We start from the raw sequence: 25,692 nt of genomic DNA on the forward strand, positions 1-25,692 counted from the left end.
TTTTGACAATGGTGCCCAGACCACTCAATGGGGCACGAACAGCCTTTTCAACAACTGGTGCAGAGACAACTAGGTGGCCACATGCAATGGGATAAAGTTATAGCTCCACATAGCATCATACACATAAAAAAAGAGAAAATAATCACAGACTAAGTGTTAGAGTTAAAAATATTAAAATCTTAAAAAGAAGTACATCTTTGATGTGTCGGGTTAGGCAATGGTTTATTAGATATGATACCAAAAGCAAAGTGACAAAAGAAAAAAATAGATAAACTGAACTTCACAAGAATTAAGACCTTTTTGCTTTAAAGGCCATCATCAAGAAAGTGGAAAGACAACTCACAAAGTGGGATAAAATATTTGCAAATCATCTATCTGATAAGAGACTTGTATCCAGAACTCTTAAAAAGTGCACATTAAAAAGACAATTTTTTTTTTTAACGGGCAAAGGATTTGACCAGACACTTCTCTAAGCAAGATATACAAATGGCACATCAAACATGCTCAATGTCGTTAGTCATTAGGGAAATGCAAATCAAAAGCCACAACGAGATACCACTTCTCACCAACTAGGATAGCTATCCTAAGAAAGACAGAAAATAACAAGTGTTGGTAAGAATGAGGAGAAACTGGAACCCTTACACATTCCTGGTGGGAATATAAAATGGCACAGCCACTTTGGAAAAGTGTTAAATATAAAATTTCCTCAAAATGTTAAATACAGAATTACCACACAGGATTCTAAAATGGTGCAGCCACTTTGGGTAAGTTTAGTAGTTGTGCAAAATGTTAAATGCAGAGTTATCATATCACCTAACAATTCCACTCCTATATGTCTCAAGAAATGAAAACATACACCTAAACAAAAACTGGTACACACATGATTGGAGTAGCATTATTCGTAATAGCCCCCAAATGGAAACAATCCAAAAGTCTATAAACTGATGAATGGGTAAACAAAATGTAATATATCTGTACAACAGAATCTTATTTGGCAATAAAAAGTAGTATGGATAACATGCTACAAATGGAGGAACTGTGAAAACATTATTCTAAGTGAAAGAAGCCAGTTATAAATGACCACATATCGATTCAATTGATATAAAATGTTCAGAACAGGCAAACCTATAGAGACAGAAGGTATATTAGTGGTGGCCAGGAGTTTGGGTGTGTGTGTGTGTGCATGTGCATATACCTATAGAAATAATGACTGCTAAGAGAAACAAGATTTCTTTTTGGAGGCAATAAAAAAGTTTGAAAATCAGGTAATAGTGATGCTTGCACAGACTGTGAGTAAGGTAAAACCCAGTAACTGTATACTTCAAAAGGGTAAATTATGATGGTATGTGAATTACCTCTCAGTAAAACTTACCAAAAAAGAATAACTAGAGACAATAGTAAGGTTAATCTTTCCAAATACTTAATTTCCAAATATATCATCATATTTTCAATGAGCATTTATTTTACTTTTGTGAAATACTTGGGGTACAAAGATGAATATAACGATCCTGCATCTGCAGAGAGCTTCCAGATTAGCAGATGACAGTTTTCTCAACCTTTGGCAAATATGTACAGATCACCTGACTTTTGGACATTCAGAGAGCTTTACAAAAGAAGCATATATTAAAAAAAAAAAAAAGGGGGGGGGCGCCTGGGTGGCTCAGTCGGTTAAGCGTCCGACTTCGGCTCAGGTCATGATCTCACGGTCCGTGAGTTCGAGCCCCGCGTCGGGCTCTGTGCTGACAGCTCAGAGCCTGGAGCCTGCTTCAGATTCTGTGTCTCCCTCTCTCTCTGACCCTCTCCCATTCATGCTCTGTCTCTCTCTGTGTCAAAAATAAATAAAATATTAAAACAATTTTTTTTTAAACAAAAGAAGCGTATATATATTTATTTGTTAAAGAGAAAAAGCTCTGAATTGCTAGCCAGAAAATTATTTTTTGACTTTGGTTTTATATACTATGTATACTTAAGAAGAGGTAGTAATCTTGGAGCTACAATCACTATAGTAATCACCGCTATCAGGAGCAAGTTTCCTGAATATCTGCAGCCCAAGTCAGAATATAGCTTGTTCTCTTCTTCCCTTCATCTTCCTTCCCCTTGTCTATATTCCATATCCTGTTGACTTGCGATAATTAGGTAAAAAAGTGATGGGTCCTCACTGATACTGGACAGTTCAGTGATGGGGTAAGTATAGTGTTTTCTCACATGTTTCCTCTGTAAGATGCCTCATGTGAAAAGAAGCAATAGCCTAGGACCTACTTCTGTATTTCAAGTGCCTGCCACATGGTAGTATATGTTTACCGAATAAAAAAAATACTTCCACTGCACTGATATGACACAAAGCAGTCTTTGAACATACCAACACCATGCTAATTCCCTTCTGAATGTCTCACCCTTTTACTCTGTGATAGATATAATTACATTTGATAAATCAATGAACGTCTAATTATTCAACTGAATTTGGGGAGTGGACAGAGGAGAGGGAAAGACAAACATATGGTGCCATTCCAACTCTTTTAAATTAAAATTTATTTTCTTGACAATGGAGTTAGAGATTGTATATAAAATAGCTTTGCTTGTAAAAAGAAGAAAGCTGTTGTGTTGGAAGCATCTTAGATACAATTTGGTTGAAACTGTTTAATAATCAAAAGGTATGCTACTATTTTTCCACTAACTTTGGGGTCTTGAGCAAATCACTTAACTTCAATAAGCCTCAGCTTCCTCCTTTCTAAAATTGGAGTAACAATAATATCTAATTTGCCTGTCAGGATTGCTATGCAGCTAAATGGAAAAAGAAGTGTGAGACACTGGTATAAGTAAATGATCAAGAGCATTATAAGCACACAGTGTATCACTGTTATTTACGCGCAGCTTGCATGCATTTCACGGCTTATACAGTTTACTCAGCATACATCCACTGGAACTGTACCGGAGTCTCTTACCTATTAAGTATCGTATAATATTTTTCTCAGAGGATCAAATGACCTTGCTGGCCCTTTACTGAAAGTACATTCCAATTACTTAATATTCTTAAATCTTCGAAAATACGAAGGTATTTGTTAAAGTCTCAGATTCCCGTATATAATTCTTTGATAGATTTGAGCTCAAATAAGGAAAATACACATTTGACTAGCTTTTGTAAAAGTTCTAGTAAAAACTCCGAATGGTACATTTCAATTCTCTGGTACATCACAATGAAAGCTCTGGTCTTAAAGTTATCTTCCTCCTGATAAAAACTGCTTACCTTTGCAGTACAGGCTCGTATCACCTCCTAAAAGAAATACAATACAAGTAAGGAAATATTCATAATTTTATTTTAATAAAATTATCAACTCTTTTCAACACATTCTGATATTAATCCTTTAATAACCAAAATCAACATTTGGGAGAGCCTCTTTGTCTATCACCCTGTAGCTGTCACTCTGCATTGTTTCCAATGAGCTGGAAAGAGTGTGAAATAAAAAAAGACTCAGTGAGTTCTTGGTAAATCTAACCTGCTGAAACAAAAGGCACGGAGAGCCCACGCACATCTGCCTCAAGAAAACCGTGTGGCCTCAATAAACTTCATAGACAAACCTAGTAATAATAAACTTGTAAATGCCAAAATTCTACACCAGAGCACTAACATGTCTCAAAGACGCACCCATAATTAATTATTGTATATAATTATCTCTACAAATAACAATGCCCATAAATATAATATCCATATTAATAATTTACTTCTGAGGAAATCTAGTAACAAACACTACTAAATGGCAAAGTATGTTATCACTATTGAAGGAGCTACAGAAAGGAACCACCTACAATTCATGGGACAAGGGAAGAAAAAGATCAGTTCTGACAAAGAAACTAGTAAAAGTCAACATTATAATAAATGATTTGAAAATGTGCTGCTATGGAGACACAAAAAATATCCAAGTCCAATTAAGGTCAGCCAGCATGTATCATCAGACTACAAGAGAAACAGAGAAAAATGCTAACGATGAATGTGGAGTTTAGGAAAAAAAGAGAACTAAAAGAGGAGTATCAATTTTTTATCCAGAAATTTCTAAGGGACAGAGACTATGTCTGAAGGGTATCAGTAATTCGATCACTAAAAGGAGAAAATGACACTGCCGGAGCATGAGATTCTGTCTGGACTGAATCTCAGTTCCAGCATTTGCCAACTGTGCGACACTGGTGATATTGCTTGAGCTCTGTAAGCCTCAACTTCACTTTCCGTAAAATGGGGATAATACTAGCACTCACACTATAGGATGGTTTTCAGGATTAAATACAGTGAACAAGTAAAGCACTCAGCACAGGAATTCATGATGTTAGTCATCATTCATGATTAAATAGATGTTAGTTATCATCAATCATTATTAGGTGAAATCTCCCAAAAGGTAGAGAAAACTAACCTTTTTGCAAAGCTGGCATAAAACATTTTTAAATCTATCTAATCCCTACTCCTACGACTCTGCTTATAATCAACTCTGTCATCATTAGCCTGGGCTTCAGATTAATTTTTAAAAGTGAGAGTGGTCTTGAGTGTTCAGGCAGCTAGAAAGGTATACTTTTCCCTATAAGTAAGTTTTTTAACTTCATAAATCAACTTTTTGTAAGTCTGATTACTCCCAGTAGGTACCCCAGGTTCTGAGCAAGTTTGGATGCACTGATAAGATCAAATTTTAAAAAAAGAGTGACTTTTGGCAATGCTCTTAGCATACTGTCTACCTAAGAGATCTATCTGGGCTGCAGTATGCCTTTCAGGTATTGCTGTAGCTGCAAGTATAGTCAACTCTGTTAAAGGAAAGAGGAAAGAGCTAAATGACTAAATGGTAAGGCTATGGAGAACAGAGAATTATCTATTTTTGTTTCCTTTATTCATTAATGAGTAAACACCTGCTGAACTGGATTGGTTATGCAATTCACACACACACACACACACACACACACACACAAACACACACACATCATACCCTAAGCTTGCACTATATTTTATTTAAAAAATTCCTACTGTGGTTACAAAGAAAGAAGTATCTCTAGTAATACAGTCCTCATAATATAGAAGTAATCAAGTCTTCCCTATTACACTTCTCTATAGAAGACCACTGTTAGAGTCTTCAATGGACTAAAAACCTAACAACAAAAAATTGGGCTCTACCAAAATAAATTACAAGAAACAAGAAAAAGGATTTGTGACAAAAGGTAACAATCCAGTCAATGCTTGCAAAATATAAAAATAGAGCTGCCAAGGGAATAAAGAGGACATTTTGTTTTAATTCCCATACATACTATCTACATTCCAAAAGAAAATATATTGCAGATGACATCTGAAAGAGTTCGGTGCACTCTCAACATGGGAAAAATAGGGCTTTTCAAAAACCACAGCCATTATATACAAAGTTTTCATTTCTAAAGGCAGCCTTGGTCTACCTCAATCCCAATGCAAACAGACACTCTAATTTAAAAGAAATAAATAAATAAGAGAAAGAAATTTTTCTCTTATAATAAATTATCAATCTACTTCCCCCTTGCTTTTGATTTCATATCTTAAAAAATATTTTTCTGATTTTTCCTTTACATCTACTTTCTTTTGTTCTTATGTCCTTTCATTTATCTGAAGATGACAGCTATATAAGATGACAAAAGAAAAGCTACAAGGCTAAGGTAATTCCAGCACATTAAGTTTTATAGTGTAAAGATCAACAGATTGTAGGAAACTTGTTTTTTAATTGATCAGTCAGTTAGTTGTTCTTAAATCTGTGAAGACATTTTGCCATGTAAGATTTTACACAAGGGACACTTTTTTCCCTAGTGAAGAAACATTTTTCTCTAGTTTTTAAAACTCCATTTATCTATTTATACTTCCTTTTAAAATCTGGAACATCATACATTATTCAATTAAAATGGTAAAATACACAGAACTTTGAAACAAATTTATTAATTTATAGTACATATTCTAAAATTTATACTGATAAAAATAAAATTATTTCCCTTATATTCCAACGAAACCTGCATTCTGGTATATCTGAAACTCCAATTTTCTAAAGAAAGAAAAGTAGAGAGGAAGTAAGTATAGTCATAACTAAAGGTGTCTCAATATAGTTCCTCTTATGTTTGGGTTAAAACTGGTGAAGATTCCTATCAATGGAGGAGAGAAAGGGATTATATTTATTAAGTGCCAGGCACTGTGCCAAAAGGTGACAACACGACAAGGAACAAGTCTGCACAGTCCCTGTCTTCAAGGAGCTCAAGGCTAATTCTAACTAAAGGAACTATTATGTTCAAAGAGCATTAAGCATTTTTAAGGATATCTAAGCTTCCCAATACATTTTATTAGTTATCTTTGAGGAAGTTAATGTAATAATTTATAATGAACAGAATAAAAAGCACTCTATTTTTAATTAAGCATCCTCCTCCTCATTTTCATGACCTATTTTCCAGTTTTATGGCCATTCCTGATTTTGACAGCACTTTTCTTGTAGTGAGATAACAATCCTTTTAAATATGCTTCAGGAACATCTGTATCTATTCTTTTTGGAAGTTCCTGCTTATTTATTTTATCCATTTCTTTGTTCAAGTCTTTTTTCTTTCTTATTTAAACTTTGGCATATTAAGGAGGTTGTACCTCTAATATATTTTACATGAATAATATCCCAGGTTGGTGCCTTTCGTGTTTGTTTGTGTTGTACATATGCACACACATACGCACTTCCATTTTTAAATAGCAAAAGAGATCTTGGGCTGGTCTTTACAGAAATATCAAGTTGGGAAAGCATGATAGTTTACCTATCCCATATCAGTCTGTTTACTGCAGTGGGTGATGTTAGAACAAATACCAGAAGGCAACCAAAAAAGCATTAGAAAACCTATTTTTAAGTAACCTACTTACTTTTTTGAATTAATACTTATTGGCATGGCAATGTAAAATAGAATCAAAATGGTTTTAAAATTTCCAACTTCTCAACTGCATAAAATCATCAGACATACTGTGACAGAATCGAGTCTCTGTTTCACTTGCTGCATCTTCACTGAAGAATTGTCAGCGTGGATGTAGTCATCTATCTGAAAAGAGCCTTGATGAGGCAGGTTAGGACAGGTGCATAAAGCATCTTGACTTTGGTGTATTCCAGGTAACAGAAATGTCCCATTGTAGCGTTTGAACATTTCACCCTCTTGCTGGGCAACTGAAAAAATACATCCATAATTAGTTAAAGTCATCATAGCAAAAGCACAATGAAATAATTAAGCCATGACACTGTAGCATTAAACCAACGATCAGAAACTACATAAGACATTTTAAAAACTGGGTGATAAAAAGACAACATGACTGGCAAAATGTGAAATTGTGGAATTATTCAATAATATAAAAGCATGAAAAAGGAAAAATAATAATTTCACAGATGATTTATGTCAGGCAGTATTATAAATCAGCCTTGAAGGCCATGTCATCTCTTGGTGTGGTAAAAAACATGTTGGAATGGGAACCTAACTTTAAATTTTTTTTTTATGTTTTATTTATTTTTGAGACAGAGAGAGACAGAGAGAGACAGAGCGTGAGCAGGGGAGGGGCAGAGAGAGAGCGAGACACAGAATCCGAAGCAGGCTCCAGGTTCTGAGCTGTCAGCACAGAGCCCGACGCGGGGCTCAAACTCACAAATTGCGAGATCATGACCTGAGCCGAAGTCAGACACCTAACCAACTGAGCCACCCAGGCACCCCGGAACCTAACTTTAAATATATGTATACAGAAAACGTAATATAAAAAATCAAAGGCATTAGGTAGCCTGGGTGGCTCAGTCGGTGGAGTGGCCAACTTCAGGTCATGATCTCGCGGTCTGTGAGTTTGAGCTCCACGTCAGGCTCTGTGCTGACAGCTCGGAGCCTGGAGTCTGCTTCAGATTCTGTTTCTCCCTCTCTCTCTGCCCCTCTCCCACTCATATTGTCTCTCTTGCTCTCAAAAATAAACATAAAAAAAAATATTAAAAAAAATCAAAGGCATAATAGAATAGATAAAGGAAAGGGAAGAACAATAAAAATAATTATTTGCAAACCCATCTCCCTAAAACAACTCTTTTCATATTTCTATACCCCTCTTAATCTTTATACATATGGACACTTTACACAAGATACCATAATGTGAATAAAATTTAATTGTCTTCAATTTAATTACAAACATTTTTCGTATTTTTATAACTATGTAGTTACCACTTTTAAATGCTTTACAACATCTCATCCAATGAAGCACTATTATTTATTTATGCATTCTCCTATTACTAAATATTTACAATGTTTTGTTTTCCCTCATTATAGACCATGTATGAACAAGTACTTTTCATAGTTCAAATTATTTCTTGAAATAATTCTTTCTTTGGATTTAACTCCCCAGACTGGAATAGATGGCCAAAAGAGTGAATGTTTTTGATGATGACGACGACAAGGACAACAGCATGAATACTGTACCTTATGGTGTTTAGAATGCGTTTATATACACTATCTCATTTGATCATTTAAAATAAAGGAATCTAAAAATTTGTAAGTACCTGTTTGTATATACAAAGGAGAAAAGTATACAGTAATCACTTAAAAAGTATTTCCTTAATTATATAATTTTTAATAGAAGGACTTTCTAAACATAACATGAGAAGAAAGTGATACAATCAAGATTCATAACAGGGAATCAATCAATAGACCAGCCTCCAGGGTTTCTGTGGACTTTTGAAGTTACATATAGAAATATGAATGTGTAAATGTTTATGGAAATCAGATCCATAACTTTTATCAGATTATTTGTCAAAGGACTGCATGAGTCAGAAAATGTTAAGAATTGTCAACATAAAAGATGGACAGATTTTTCTATGTGAACATTTAAAGAGCTCTATTAAAATTAAAAAAAAATAAGGCTATCATAATAAAAATAAAAAAGCATAAGAAAGGTAAGAGAATTCCATCTCTGGCCAAAATAAGAGTAAAAGGGACCGGATTTTCCCTCCTGCTTGGAACTACCAAAAAGTAGATAGAATGTATAAAAGGAAGAAATGAAATTGTCTTTATAAACAGAATCGTCTATCCAGAGCTAAGATGATGGTAAGACAAGTGAAGCAGTACAAAGGAAATTTATGGAGGTTCTCACTCTCAGGTCCTGGCCCCACATTTGTGTAAAAAATCTGACTGGAATCTAAAAACATAAGTCATTAGAACTAACAATCAACTTTAGACAAGATCAGCATTATTTCTATAGACAAGTAACAAAGAGTCAGAAATTTAAATTTAAAAAATATATACCATTTAGAATGATATAAAAAACATGACATATTTTGGGAAGCATCTGATGAAAGATGGGAAAGACATGTACACTGAAAACTACAAAACAGTGCCGAGATAAAACTGAAGAAGAACCTAAATAGATAGATAGATTATGTTCCTGGTTTGAATAATCAATACTGTCAAAATGCCAATTCTCCCCAAATGATCTGTGCATTCAATGTAATCTCACTCAAAATCCAGCAGGTCTCTTTTGGGGAAATTGTCAAATTCTAAACTTCAAATGGAGATACAAAGGATCTAGAAGAGTCAAAACAAGCTGAAAAAAAAGGGGGGAGTTATACAACTTGACTTCAAGTCTTATTATAAAGTGTAGTAATCAAGACACTTTGTTTTTGGCACAAAGATAAACAAATAGATAAGAGAACAGAATAGAGCTCAGCATGTACGGACATGGTGTAAAGCCGGTTCTTTTGAATAAATAGTGCTAGAACAAATGGATATTCATATGTGAGCAAATGAACTTTGATACATACTTCACACCATGTACAGAAAATAACTCAAAATGAATCTAAAACCTAAAACCGTAAGACTTCTCTAGAGAACACACAGGAGGATACTTTTGTGAGCTTGGATTAGGCAAAGATTCTTAGATACAAAACCGAAACTCCATATAAAACAAAAATTGGTAATTTAGAACGTCATCAAAATCGCAAACACTTGTTCTTCAACACTGTTAAGAAGAGAATTAGAAGACAAAGACTGGGAGAAATATTTGCAAATCATGTATCTAATAGAGCACCACTTTTATGGAGAAAACCTAACACTTAAAACTTCATAGTCAGAAAATAAGCTAACTAAAAAACGGGCAAAAGACATGAACAGACACTTCACTGAAGAAGATAAATGGATGGGAAATATGTACATGAAAAGGTGGCTCAACAACATTAGTCACTAAAGATAAGCAAATTAAAACCAGCATGAAATAGCACTGCACATCAGTATCAGAGGGGGCTAAAATTAGAAAGACTGACTACTTCAAATTTAGCAAGGGTATGGAGATACTGAAATACACACTACTGGGAGAAAGGTTAAATGGCATAACCACTTTAAAAACAGTCTGGCAGCTTCTTACGTTAAACAGACATCTGCAATTAGATGCAGTCTTCCTACTCTTAGGAATTTACTCAGGAGAAATGAAAGCATGTGTTCAGACAAAGACTTGTAGATGAATGTTCATAGCAGCTTTATTCCTAATAGCTAAAAACTGGGTACAACCCCCATTTCCATCAACAGACAGACTGTGATATATCATAAAATGAAACAATACTCATTGTAAGGATGAAGGATAAACTATTAATAAAAGCTAAAATAGAGATAAATCTCAAAGTAATTATGGGTGAAAGAAGTCAGACAAAAAAGAGTACATGGTATAAACAGTCTCACTTATACATAATTCTAGAAAATGGAAATTAACTCATAGTGATTGCCATGGGGAAGGATGTGGTAGGGAGAAATTTCAAAGAAGCACAAAGTAACTTAGAGATGATGGATATGTTCATTATCTTGATTGAGATGATGGTTTCACACATGTTTAAATATGTTTAGATTTATCAAAATGTACATTTTAAATATATGCAGTTTACTGTATTTCAATGTACCTTAATAATGTTGCTCATACAAAAAAAAGCAAATGGCAAACTAGTGATAAAAGGGGTTAATATTCTTAACAGGCAAAGAGTCCCCATAAAATGAATTAAAAATGAATAATCTAACAGAAAATGGGCAAAGGACCACCACAGAAAATTCACAAAAGAATAACTATGTGGCCAATAAAAGAAATATTCAGCCTCACCAGTAAGAAGGAATAACGGAAAAAAAGGCAAATTAGAAAATGATGTTTTTTGTTTGTTTGTTTGTTTTTGGCCTGTTTAACTGACCCATTGTACCTCAAGATCCTTTTTCCTAAGAAGCAAAATGGAGTAGCCAGGCAAGTCCTGAAGTCGTGTTTAAAATATTGAAAAACTATGTAATAGTGGAATCGTACAATAATATTTTAAATAAATTATGGTGTATTTGTTTAATGAAAGGGAATTAAGCAACTAAAATTATGTACAGAAGTACAGCTGCCATGATGAAATATTGCTAACATGTTAATTGCAGGAAAAATAGTTTATAAAGCAATATAATGGATATACAAAAGAATAATCACGTGGTTTTGTTTTGTTTTGTCACCGGTCTTGGGGTTTCATCAACCATGAATCTGAGATAGCACATATAAAAAATTTTAGGGCCTTGACCACTGTATTCATGCCCTATTTCATTTACACACTCTAAATACAGCACACACTCTAACGGGTGCTCTCTTTCTGCAGACCTTAATGATGAAAGTACCAGGGAACAATACTGAGGGAGAAGACCTGCTTACAACCTACCATCCCAGAGGATGCTCCTTCCTCAATACCCAACTACTGTTGGCAGATGGAAGCGTAGCTGCTTCTATGCTTAGATTTTCATGGGTCTGCCCACTACTTTTCTGTACACGTTCTGAACTTCCCTTCCTAACACTGAAAATTTACTCTCAAATATTCAGATTGTTTAAAGAACAACAGAAACTTTGAGGAGGTGAAAGAAAAGTGCTCTTGGAATTGGAAACTGAAGGCTTAACATTAGTAGATGAGCCAGGGATGAATGAATCAACAGATAAAAATAATGTTTCACCATCTTTGCCTTATTTGCTTTTCAAAACTGTTCTTTTAACATTTCATTGTTTGTTGTTGTTGAGTGGAAAGTAGAGCTGGTCTTAAAGTATTTAATGGCATTTTCTGATTTCTCTGGTTTTCTGTACTTGCTAGTTACCTAATAAGCTCAGCACGATTTAACTTGAAGCTATGAGTGATCGAGCACAGAAGCACATAAATGCTGATATAAGCAGCAGTTATGCAGGATAGCAGGATTTTGATATTTATCTTATTCTTCTTGCCAAATTGTATTTCCTAAGTATTATGCTACACTAAGTATTATGTATCATATTTTCTTTAAAAAAGGAGTTTTTTAACAAGTAAAAATAACAAAAAGCATTGCCTGTTTATTTTTGGTGGTATAAAGATGCCTTTCCAAAAAGATTACAATGGCCTACACAGATGCAGGTAACAAAAATAAAGCCCAAACAATTATGAATATTTGTTTCTGTTGTCTAAGGAGAGTTTTCTATGCAAAAGACATTTGACTGGGTTTCCAGGAGTCACACGGACATCGTACTTTATATTTAACACTTCTAGTGCTGTGAAGGCAGTCATAAAAACAGAAGTCTGCAGAAATATTCAAAGACCTAGTTTCTCAGATACTAGAAACAGAAGCTACTTACAAGTCTTTGCATTCTTCCCCTCCCTCACCCTCCACAAATACATACACCTATTTGTATAGCGCTGTACAGATTATTTCACTGTAAAATAGGTCATAATGGAAGCTTTCTGAAATTCCCTTGAGCTCTACGCTTCTAACATTTCAAAGGTTTCTAAACCATTTTCACATAGGCCATGATTGGAGTACAATGTTGCAATTAAATACCTGTATTTCTTCACTTAGTCATTTTCTCTTCTTTGGCTAATTTAACTTTATACACTTAAAACTAACTTAACCTGAGAAAACTCAAAATTGTACGTCTCATCTCCATCCTTCCACCACTTTTTTAGGAGTGCACGAGAGCAGGCTCTGGGAATGCAAAGACACAGGCCCGTCTTGGGGCTTGAATCTCTTGGAGGTCAACAAGTAAGTACTACTGTGCGCTCAGTCATGTAGCAGAGGGACCCACAAGGTGCTAAGAACACAGAGGTGGCAACTACATTTGCTTAAAGGAATGATATACCCATCAAATTACTTATAAACCTGCCTACAATTGGCTATAATTGGGGATTTTAAATTTTACACACTTAAATTCATAAAATGTTTTCATAACTGATAATCAAATTTTGATTTATACAAGTTCAGTGCTGTTGTGTACATTCTGACCTTAAACAATTATAAAAAATAACGTGGTTTTCTCAGGAGATTTTTATCTTTATAGGAGGAAGAACAGAGGAAATAAGATATTTTAATCCAGAGCCTTTTGCATTCAGAGTGAATACATGTTTGTTATTATTAAAACCTATATTTACTTATGTTATTGACTTTATAATAAAGTGCACCTAAAAAAACAAAATATTTTTTCTCTTATACTACATTAAGATTTCCTTTTGGTTCAACACTTAATTCCTTTGTTCAAGACCTATTATTTTACACAGCTCTGTTAATGGGTATAGTCATTTTACAGGATACCTAATTTCTTTACTTATAGATGAACGATTTCTAAATATAGTATTACTGTAAGCTGGCAGGTCTGCTTTTCTAGTTTCCCAGCATTCAGCAGTTATGCAGCACCCTCCTTCTCTTCCTCTAACATCTGCAATGTGTAGGGAATTCCTGTGGTCTGAGTGTTTGTGTCCTCCTGAAATTCTCACGTTGAAGTTCTTTCTAATGCCCAAAGTGCTGGTACTTGGAGGTGGGGCCTTTGCGAGGTGAGCCCTCATGAATGGGATTAGTGCCCTTATCAAAGAGGTCTCAGAGAGTTCCCTCACCCCTTCTATCACATGAGGTTACAGCTAGAAGATCCTGTCTATGAACCAGAAAGTAAGCTCTCACTAGACATCGAGTCTGCTATGCCTTGATCTTGGGACTTCCCAGCATTCAGAATTGTGAGAAATAAATTTCTGTTGTTTATAAAGCCATGTAGTCTCTGGTATTTTGTTATAGCAGTCTGAATGGGCCAGGACAAGAATGTTTAAGGGCTTATAATGGTTTTTTTAATTGTATTTTACTGGGCCCGACTTGTTCCTGCTTCAGCTAATCTTAAGAAACTGTATGGATGCACTAGAGAAGTTCTATTGAGTAACACTTTGATTCGAATAGCTTGGGTGTATTCAGGACCATTAGTAATTTTATATTTAATATTTAATATGTCAAAGAGAACTTATAAGTGTTACTAATGAAACTGTCCAGGGGTGCCTGGGTGGCTCAGTCAGTTGAGCATCCAACTTCGGCTCAGGTCATGATCTCACAGTTCGTGAGTTCGAGCCCCATATCGGGCTCTGTGCTGACAGCTCGGAGCCTGGAGCCTGCTTCAGATTCTGTGTCTCCCTCTCTCTCTGCCCCTAACCCACTCGCATTCTGTCTCTTGTGTCTCTCAAAAATAAACGGTAAAAAAAAAAAAGAAAAGAAAAGAAAAGAAAAGAAACTGTCCAAAAAGCTATACAAGAAAGTGTAATAGATCCATGCCTCATAGCTAACCAAATGGGAGAGCATCTACCGACATTCAGCAAATCTGTTGGGTGAACACCAAAATATAATAAACTATCTCCAGGTCTCCTGAAGTACTTGCTATTGTCTTTCTGTTGATTTCCTATTCCATTATCCATCAATTTCCATATGTCATGCTATTCAACTAAAGTGTGTGATGTGTGTATCGCTATAGAAAATGGCTAGGATTTCTCTACTGCAGCCTGGTTCATGAATTCTTAATATACGAATGCTCTATACCATGCTTTATAGTTGCATTTTTGCCTTTGATAAAACACTAAGAGAGGTATTTGATAAAACAGGATAGGTATTTTAATTTTACAGTGGAAAAAAAAAAACAGATACAAAAATGCTAAATTACTTGACCAGGGTCAAGCAGAAAGTGATGGCACTTTGTCTAGAATTCCAGTGAGCTCACTCCTACTCCAGCCTTTCCCATCACACTGCTATTTCACACTGTACCATTCTTCCTTCTTGATGCACTTTAAAAAGCACCAATGTAAACATAAAAAAAAATGTCTGAATGAGGAATTCACAGCTGTTTATGCTCAAAGCTACTTTTTCATATGTCCTCAATCTATGAATGACATAACCAAATCAAAGTATCCATTTTGCACAGAATGTTAATAGACACTTCAGGATACAACAAAGAAATAGGTAGTTTAAGCATATCTTCAAATACGGCATTTCTATCTCTTCATTCTCCTACCAGGCTAACAATAGACACTTAAACTTGGACCTACCATCAGTTATATATGTTACTGCATAACCTTATCCAAGTATGAGAACTGTAATAACCGAGCTTGTTTTCAGGCATTCATCATTAGTACTTTAAGAACACTATTAAATTTATACAGACAACTATGCATATTAAATTTACCTCAACTACATATTAGCTTGTTGCAAAAATATTACAAAATTAGTTACATTAAAATTTAATGCTACATAATAAAGATAATTCGTATTTTGGACTATACTGAGAATACAACTGCTTAATGCGTTATAATTGTCCCCAACATTTGTAAAGGAATGAACTATTAATAATACTAAGTAACGAAAGTTCCTTTTAGTCTTAAGGGCTTTTTCGAAATATTAAAATTAAAAACAAACAACACACTTTATTACAGGAATATCTGGTTACCTTCTTAACTAAGTTACTCATGAAACAGGAAATGCCAAGACTGAAGTAAGCAGACTGGCGTTTTAAAACTATGGGCTCTGGACTTAGCTGGGTAAACTTTAACATCTACCAAATGTGTGACCTGATGTAAATTACTTCATTCTCCCTGTGCCTCAGTTTCATCATATGCAAAATGAGGATAATAATAGCATCTACCTTGTGGGGTTTTGAGAGGACTATATGGGAAGATGTATGTAATATGCTCATAAGAGTAGGGGACACAGTCGGTTAAGCGTCTGACTTTGGCTCAGGCCATGATCTCACGATCCATGAGTTCAAGCCCTGCATCAGGCTCTTTGCTGTCAGCAAGGAGCCCGCTTCAGATCCTCTGTCCCCCTCTCTCTCTGCCCCTCCTCTGCTTGTACTCTCTGTCTCTCTCAAAATAAATAAATAAATACACTTAAAAAAAAAAGAGTAGGGGACACAGTAAATGTTTGATAAATGTTAGCTCCTACTACCACTATTATTATTATCCCCCAATTTACTCACTGATCATGCCTCTCATTCTATGTTTTTTATAAAATTTAAGGGAAAAATGCCATTCTATAGGATTTGTAATTCTCATTTCACACACTTACTGCACATCAGTAATATACCAGGTACTATGTTAGACATAAGGCATTGCAAACACCATGGACTTTTGGTCAATAAACAACTTCTACAACAAATTTTTTATAGGAACATAAAGGTATACATTGCCTTGAACTCTGGAAAAGTATGTTGCAGTGTGCAAAATAAAGCCATCAACAACGACAATGTAGGTGGTTGTTAATGAACATGAATCCAATAATAAAATCACATTTAGTGTCAATGCTAGAGATTGTTGTTCAGTTTAACTAAAATTCTTCCAGAGGTTTAATCGACAACTTGGAAAGCACAAAAGACTGGAAAGGAGCATGGTAATCTCAGTCTGATTCCTGGATTTTATAGCTCTATTCAACTTGGCACACAATAGATGCTCAATAAAGATTTGTCTTCCCTCAGAAAGCCACTATGACTAAAAAGTACTCCAGAGTTAATCTGATTCAGAGAAAAGATTGCCACCTAGTGGAACGTCAGGCTCATTACCTGGGATTATCAAGTAATGCTGACAATTTACCAATTTAAGACTTGACCTGCTTAAAATACTACATGTATTTTCATTGTGTGTTAGTATTCAGGCTAGGTACTGGTAACAAAAAGATGAATAAGCCTCCATCTCTGCTCCCTACGAAGTACAGATAATACAAAAAAATCACATACTCAAGAGGCATAAAGTAAATGATACTGCAGAAAAAAAAAAAGTCTGCTTATTAGACAATCAAAAGCTAGTACTTCAGGAAATTTCCTAAAGAGGCAAGTTAGTGTAGCAAATAAGAGCATGGTCTCCAAGGGTAGTTTTTTGGATTCAAGTCCTGGCTCATGTAAAATGAGGATAATTACAGTACCTACCTTTTAAGATTACTGTGAAAAATGAAGTGAATATACATAAAATGCTTAAAACGGTACCAGGAACGAAGAAAGTGCTTTGTAAGTACTAGTTATGATTATCATTACATGTAGAACAGGATCCTAGAGATGGAGGTAGACAGATATTAATAACAGAACATTAACTGCTAGAGCCTAGGTTCATAAATTTAATTCAGTGGAAGCCGTTTTCTTCTGACTAGTACTCTGTTATTATGGGAATCCTAAAAGTACATTATTTGTGGTACTCTGTGACTAAATTTTGTATTACCAGATGATTAACCCTTTCAACATCAGGCAAATAAAACTGCCTTCTGAAAGTAAAAATTGTGTTCCTTACCAAAAACAGCAAAAAGTCAGTAGAATGAAAGACCCCAAAGACCACAACCTGAACATATGCTTAGCAGGGAAAGATGCTTGCTGACTCTTCACAGATTTTGCTAGAACTGAAAGACAGATGATACATTTAGCTACCATTGTGGTCTCATTCACAGCTTATTCAACTTATAAAAAAAAATGAGTTTGCTCCATTTTCCTTGAAAAATGTCTAAACGAATGAGCAGCTCTGATAAATACTATTTTAAAATCATGTAACTATTCTATATCTTTCAAATTTTATACCATTAAAACATTTATAGAAAGATACATGTAAACTTTATTTTCAGACAAGAAAGTCTGGGCAAAATATTCCTGTATTAAAAATAAATAAAATATAAGGCAAACCTGTAAAAGATTAATAATAAATACTATATGTTTTAATAAAAAATCTAAACACTATTTCACTTGATGATTCTGGCCTGTATTTAATAAGTAAAATTTATTTTTGGATCGAAAACAACTTTCTGTTTTCTTATGAATATATACCATTCACAAGAACTGTGCTAAATCTTGGACTGCCTAGGATTATGTAACTTCTTCCTAAGCTTCCTCATTTTAAAAATAGGCAACAAAGAGTTAGGAAAATGTGTTGAAACATTTTGACTTTTGTTTGTAAAGGTATCAGTATATTGAAAATTGTGTTCTAAAATCATGGTACAAAATAATTTAAATTCCATATGTATTATCTGAACTTTTTAATTTCTGAAACACTTTGAATCCCTTCCTTCTGACAGTAATATAGTATAGGTATAACATGATGTTCTTAACTTCATGATTTATTTTCTAATACAACTGACCCCAAAAGATGCATACTCTAATAAAGGCTGTCAATAGAACGAATGAAAGGGTAAAAAACCCTTTTTTTCAATTCCCTTTCATAGAGAGGTGCTTACCAGCATATTAAAACCTAAATTACCACAAAGTCAAGTATATATGGGTTAAATGAATATGGTAACAACCCATTTCACCTTTTTCCTTGTTTTAATATAGTCCTTTTCCATATATGAAGTACTTTCCCAGTTCCTGACTCACAGATTCCCCACAAATGGCTCTCTTAGGTGGCACAGGTATTAAACAGTAGTGGTACCACTTACCAGATCAGGAAATGGAGCTTCAGGAAGGCAAGAGGCTTGCACCAGGTCACTACAGCAACAGAAAGGAACCTAAAACCTCTGTTTTTGAATTCCTAAAAGCACTTTGCTCTTTCTACTGACATTTCTAGAACGGACTTCTTAGTCTATGTGCCTACTGCCTCAAAACCAAGCTGGCAAACCCAACTGGGCTAATCTGATGGAAACCCTTGATCCATGACCAAAAATTACTGAATAAAAAAAGATAAGAGTGGGACTTTCACTTGCATGTGTAGTGAAAATTTCCAAAGCCTTAAAAAAAGCACATTAGGAATTAAATGAAGACTGTTGTGAAACCTCTAAAGGTTCTGAGGAAATAACTGCGCTGCTGATTTCTGTACAACAGTCCCAGGTTAAGAATAAGTGCCTAGGTGTAACTCTCTTTCACAGGAAGATTTAGAGTTGGCACAGAGAAAGACCTGTCTCTGGATACATGTTTGCACCCGTCACCAGATTTGAATATGCATTAGAGAAACTGGTTACATCTTGGTAAGATTTTTAAAAATAAATTTCAATTTTACAAATTATTTTCTAATATAATTTGTCCGGAATAGCATAATAATAATAATAATACCCATTCAGTGATCAACAATTTCAGGCTTAGAACTTAACTGTTTAATAATTTAGCACTTATCACAACCATTAACAAATAACCAATTAACGCTAACATTTCTGTGTGATCTGCGTGAACACAGTAAATGTAACCACTTGTATTTCATTTAAATTTAAAACTCTTTGCCAAATAATCCCACATTCATGTTACCTATAATGGATGTATTTGCACATTTATGCATTTATGACATTGTATGTAAGCCATCCTAGCTTAGCAAAAACAGTGAATGATGATATATGACATCCTAATCAAATCAGAAACTAATAAAGACCATTTATTTTTGAACAAGATTTAATATATAAAGAAAATGGAACCGTAATTTTGGGAGTGACAGCACTATCAATGCGATGTAGAACAATGAAATCCTAATTTCAGGAAAGAAATTAAAGATATGTATGAAATACCGCATAAATCCAAATAATTCTAAGAATGCTACATTATTTCTGAAAAATGTGTCCAGAATCTTTATTTATTTTTTCTCAGAATGATGGAGCAGTGTAACTTCAGAGTAAAAAAAGACATTAAATTTCCAATTCCAGATCTTGTTTCACTGACACTTGATTTTTTTGCCTTCCTTTTAGGTTAAGAAATTCTTGAAACTATAACTTATTACAACTATGTGCTCTGGTGAAAAACAGAAATATGGAATAAGAAATTAAATATTCAACTGAAAACATTAAAGATCCATATTTCCTAAATGTTATTTACCTTTGAAATTTAGTTAATACATTCTCAAATAATTTTTAGGTGAATTTGACTTGTGATGACTACCTTTCTATGATTCCAACATAAGGGCACAACCATTTATGTGTATCTTTGCTGATATTTAAACTCCATAATGATAGTGCTTTTGGAAAAATAAACTGTTATAATAATAATATAATCTATTTAATCTGTTTGGGTCTTAAAATATATTTAAGAAAGCTTTATTAATACAAAGGTTGATAGTTTTTACAGAGCTCATGATTCCTGGGTCAGTCTAAAAGTAAAGGTTACTCGAAATATTGTTTACTTATCAGCAGTGAACTTACCATGGAAATCATAAATATACAGAAGAATTGGCTCATTCTGCCCAAACGCACAAAATGCAACCATATTTTCAAGTGGGTGATAAGAAATGTCTCGAATGGGTGATTTGAATGGCAGGTCAGAATACATTGCAACTTGTTCTCCTAAGTAAGAAAAGACATTCAATCATTTGTACTATCTCAAATATCTCTCATTAGAAGATTATTCTGCAACTTACTAAAATAGTTACAGTATGTAATAAAGCTCATATATTGGGGCGCCTGGGTGGCGCAGTCGGTTAAGCGTCCGACTTCAGCCAGGTCACGATCTCGCGGTCCATGAGTTCGAGCCCCGCGTCGGGCTCTGGGCTGATGGCTCAGAGCCTGGAGCCTGTTTCCGATTCTGTGTCTCCCTCTCTCTCTGCCCCTCCCCCGTTCATGCTGTGTCTCTCTCTGTCCCAAAAATAAATAAACGTTGAAAAAAAATTTTTTTTTAAAAAAATAAAGCTCATATTATTTACATGAGAACTTCAAATACTTAAAAATAGTTGAGTAACTCTTAATTTTTTAAAAAATGTTTATTTATTTTGGAGAGAGAGAGAGAGAGAGAGAGAGGGGGAGGGAGGGAGGGAGGGGGAGGGGCAGAGAGAGAAGGAGACACAGAATCTGAAGCGGGCTTCAGGCCCTGAGCTATCAGCACAGAGCCTAATGCAGGGCCCAAAATCACGAACTGTGAGATCATGACCTGAGCTGAAGTCGGACACTTAATCGTCCAAGTAACTCTTATATTTATTTTTCATCCTGTTGGACCTTTTCTACTTTGCAATTCAACCTCTTCAATGAGGTTTTCCAGGCACAAAATAAAAACAAAGAACTTACTAGTAGAGAAGTATCTGACCCTGAAATCTGACAGAGCTGAGCAAATGCCAACTAACAAAGAACTCAGGGAGAACTCATTCGGAACTGCAGGCTCTAAAACTGAAGATACTGTCTGGCTGAGGGAGATCTGGTGGGGAATAAATTTTTCTATTTTTTTTTCCTCAGAGACTGAGATACCACGTGCTTTAAAGATATATCTGATTATTAATCGCTAAAAGAGACCTACAGTAGAGGCCTAAGGAACCTATGAAAAACAGAACTCACAAAGCAAAGAATCTAGATGTACTTATTGAAGGAGAAAAGAAATTTAACACTTCCAAACCAATCCTAAAGTATCGAAACATGATAAGAAAAAAAAAAAAAAAAAAAAAAACACTAAGTGAACTGACTAGTCAAAAATGTTAAAGAAAAGATCGAGACTGTGGATTAAGGAGGGGCACTTGTGATGTGAACCAGGTGCTGCGTGTAAATGCTGAATCACTAAATTCTACATCTAAAACTATTATTACGCTGTATGTTGACTATCTGGAATTTAAATAAACACTTGGAAAAAAAATTAAGAGAATAAGCACAGTGAACCAAATACTACTGATTAAAGATATTTTAAATTTTATAAAATCTCTCAATTTAGTGCTAAGAAATGTTTATGTGGTTTTAGCTTTTCTTTTGAAAAGCAAAGGTGAGGCACAAACGAATAATTAATTACAGTAATTGAAGTAAATGGTGTTTTTTTTTTCTTTTCTGTTTTAAAGATTTTATTCTTAAGTAATCTCTACACCCAATCTAGGGCTTGAATTTACAACCGTGAGGTCAAGAGTTCCATGCTCTACCAACAGAGCCAGCCAGGCACCCCGCCCCGGGTAAGTTGCTATTAAGTTTCAGACATCAAAACTTTGACAGGAATATGTTTGTTTCTAACAAAAATATATTATAGATATGTAGCCATTTGTATACTCACTTATATTCCAAATTGAGCTTATAAATATTTTGTATTTTGCATTACAATCTTAATTAAATACTTCTCTTAATATAGGATAGGGAATATAGTCAATCATATTATAATAATTTTGTATGATGACACATGGTAACTACACTGATCACTGCAAGCATTTTGTAATTATGTAACTGTTGAATCATTATGTTTGTCATACAGCTTAAACTAATATAATATTGTATGTCAACCACAATAAAAAATACTTCTCTTAAGATTGATAATATCTCATTATAAACATTGAATTATAATGTGAAAGATATCAAAACAGTAAAGAACAGAATGTTAACACAAATTTAGACTGCAGCTTAGTTCCATTATCAGCTTTCCCATTTCCCATTTTGATAAACACAACTGAGAACCTGAAATCAGAATTTCCGTGAAAATTATTCCAGAAAATGGTAGTTTTCACCTTTATGCAAAATAAAAGCAAACCAAACAATGTTTTGAAGATAAATGAAATACTTACCTGTTTCTGGGTTCCAAACGTATACTATACCATCCTCACTCCCAGCAAAGAGAAAAGTCCCACATGGTGTCAAAGTACTATGAATCTTTTCCCGATAATTTGCTGCACCTACAAATTTCCTTGCTGCTAATCTATAAACAAAAAAGATTTCACACATATAACCTGTCTTAACCATGGAAAAGACTGGTGGTTAAAAAACAAACAAACAAACAAACAAACAAACAAACCCTTTTCTCTTAAATACTTCACTTGCATTTAACGATTTTTGAGACTCTGTTACATGGGAGACATTCTATGATGGATGTAGAATAAAGAAGAGATAGTCCCGGAGGTCAGGGAGTTTCTAATTTAGCAGGACAGAGAAGGAATGCATCCATGCAAAACAGAAAATGGATACAGAAAGTGCCATAAAAGAACAAAAAGAGTACTTTGCAGATATGGATAAAAGTGATTATTTCTAGCTATGCAGAGAGAGCCTATATTATAGAAGTAGCATTTGAGTTGGTTACTGAAAAATGTACAAAATTTTTATACTCATATTTTGTCCAGGTGATAAAAAAAAAAAAAAAAAGTTTACTTACTTTGAGAGAGAGAGTGTACACGAGTAGGGGAGGGCAGAGAGAGGGAGAGAGAGAATCCAGAGCCCAACAAAGGGCTCAATAGCATGAATCAAACTGTGAGATCAAGACCTGAGCTGACTGAGCCACCCATTTACCACCCCATGTGATAAATTTTTAAAATCACACAATGCAGAGTTGGGACACTTGCAGAAATATTAGATAAAAATATAATTAAATCATCTATTAAATATGGTATATAACTTTCTAGACTTTTTCGCTTGTGAATAATAACATTATCTTAGTGCTCACTATGTGCCAGGTAGACACACAATTGTCCCCGATTTAACAATGACTCATGAATAACGGCCCTCTGTGTCAGAGCGTATAAATTAGGTATTATCATTTTAGTAGGTGTGTATTATATCAAGTCCAAACGTACCTTAAGAAATCTTCTACTATGAGACAACACAATATTCCCAGCTTTCTCCTACCATGAACATGATTTCTATGAACAAGCTTGTGTAATTGTACTTTTTCCCTGCTTTATAACGATTTTCACATAAATTCCCAGACCTGAGGTTACTGGGTCAAACATTTCTAGAGTCCTTGCTATATGGTGCAATGTTTTAAGCACTTTGCATGTGTAAACTAATTTATTCCCCGCAAAACCCTTACAAATATGGTATATTATTTCCCCTTTTTGAATGAGGAGGAAAAGAGAGGCACAGAATGGTTAATCAGTTAGTCAGGGATGGAAAAGGCAGTATTTGACTCTAAGCAGTTTGCCTCTAGAGCTCAGGCATGATTCTAAGCTGAACACTACATACTACTTAAAAAGAGAATAACCAAACTTCTAAGGCATGACCTTCTAAAATCTGGCTCTAATCTCTACTTCTAAAACTCTCAGGGCTCCTAGGTGACTCAGTTGGCTCAGTGTCCGGCTCTTGGTTTTGGCTCAGGTCATGATCTCACAATTTGTGGGATCGAGCTCTGCATTGGGCTCTGTACAATTTTGTTTAGGATGCTCTCCTGTTTAGGATTCTCTCTCTCACTCTCTCTCTGCCCTTCCCCTGCATGCATGTGCACCCTCTCTCAAAATAAATGAGTAACCTTTAAAACCAAAGAAATTCTCTCTCAGCACTCCTTATCAAGAAACTTATGCTTCTACAGATTTACCCACCTTGCCTTGAACACAACTTCTATTAACCTACCTCTGAATTTTATTCCAGGCTTTTCATGTTTTCCACCCTCCTGACAACACTTCTATCTTCTCTAAATTCCATCCATCCTTCAAGACCGAGCTCAAAGGCCAGCCTCTCCATAGAGCCTTTAATAGAAGACTATAGTAGACCTATCATCACCTTTACTATTGCCATGAAAGATATAATCCTCTTATGTATTTATCTTCATTAAAAAAAAAATACATATCAAGTACTTACTATCAGCCAGGTATAACATAGGTACTATGTATGTAAGAAGAATAAGCAGATTCCAATCCTAGAAGATCTCACAATTTAGCCTCATTAAATGTTTTTTGAGTTATTTTGGAGGCAGTTCAACTAGATTATAAACTCCTAATGAACTAATTCTGCTAATCATTCTCTCATAGCACTGATGTCAGTACCCTGAACAGCTCCACATAAACACTGAAGGTCTTAACAGTTAGCCCTAAAAGATAATTGCAGAATAAACTAGTATAGACTACTACATTTTCCTTTCAAAATACAATAGTGACAACTAACAGAACTAGCCTTCTCTTGTTTGTTTTACAAGTACTATTAACACCAAACAAGAACGATCAGAAGACCATGCTGGTTTGTCCAGAATTCCGCTTCTCTGCTTTTAACATTAAGGATATTTCCTTTCCTTATTTAGAAATAAAACAGAATAAAAAAAAACAAGGACATGTTAATCAAAAGCCATCTCATTCTGTTATGGTAGTATATCAGAGTACTACGCTATACCAGTATCATAAAAATAAAAGATATCTAAGGCAGAAATTTCTTCTTTTTTTTTTTTAATTGTGACAACAAAGAGCAACTGACTATATTTCTACTTCAGAACTATTCACATTTGAGCCAGAAAACTCTTTGTTGTGAGGTGGGGGCACTGTCTTACAAACTGTAGGATGCTTAGCAGTATTTCTGGTCTCTATCCACTATATACTATCTGGTCTCTATCCACTAAATACTAACATTCAAAAATGCTTCCGGACACTGTCAGATGTCCTCTGGAGGGAAAACTGTCTATTTAAAAACTACAGCTGCATTTTATAAATATGAATTCATTTCTTATTCTATGAGTGCTTAATCTGTCAATACTGAAATATACTTACATTCGGAGATCCATAATTCTCAAAGTACTGTCTTTGGTATGGATTAACAATCGTTTTCCATTGGGATGAACCTCCAAATAACTTATGGGAATCCCCTTAAACTCACTCTCTTTAATTTCCT

General features: G+C 34.7%; 1 protein-coding gene across 15 annotated transcripts in view; it reads right to left on the reverse strand.

Moving 5' to 3' along the window:
* Positions 1-25,692, reverse strand: part of AHI1 (Abelson helper integration site 1) — a 214,469-nt gene that overhangs the window by 123,092 nt on the left and 65,685 nt on the right. For 14 of the 15 annotated variants that reach the window (XR_006717587.1, XR_006717588.1, XR_006717589.1 and 11 more), the window contains 5 exons: positions 25,572-25,690; positions 22,677-22,807; positions 20,362-20,502; positions 6,976-7,172; positions 3,245-3,271 (listed from right to left, as the gene is read on the reverse strand). Coding sequence is in view for 12 of the 15 variants with exons in the window: in XM_045499720.1 (XP_045355676.1) it covers positions 3,245-3,271; positions 6,976-7,172; positions 20,362-20,502; positions 22,677-22,807; positions 25,572-25,690 (615 nt within the window). In the remaining 3 variants the exon portion in view is untranslated. The remainder of the gene's footprint in view (positions 1-3,244; positions 3,272-6,975; positions 7,173-20,361; positions 20,503-22,676; positions 22,808-25,571; positions 25,691-25,692) is intronic. The other variant, XM_045499722.1, reaches the window with a different exon arrangement.

This window comes from Leopardus geoffroyi, chromosome B2 (genome assembly GCF_018350155.1).
Source record: "Leopardus geoffroyi isolate Oge1 chromosome B2, O.geoffroyi_Oge1_pat1.0, whole genome shotgun sequence".
In the NCBI taxonomy this organism is placed as follows: domain Eukaryota; kingdom Metazoa; phylum Chordata; class Mammalia; order Carnivora; family Felidae; genus Leopardus; species Leopardus geoffroyi.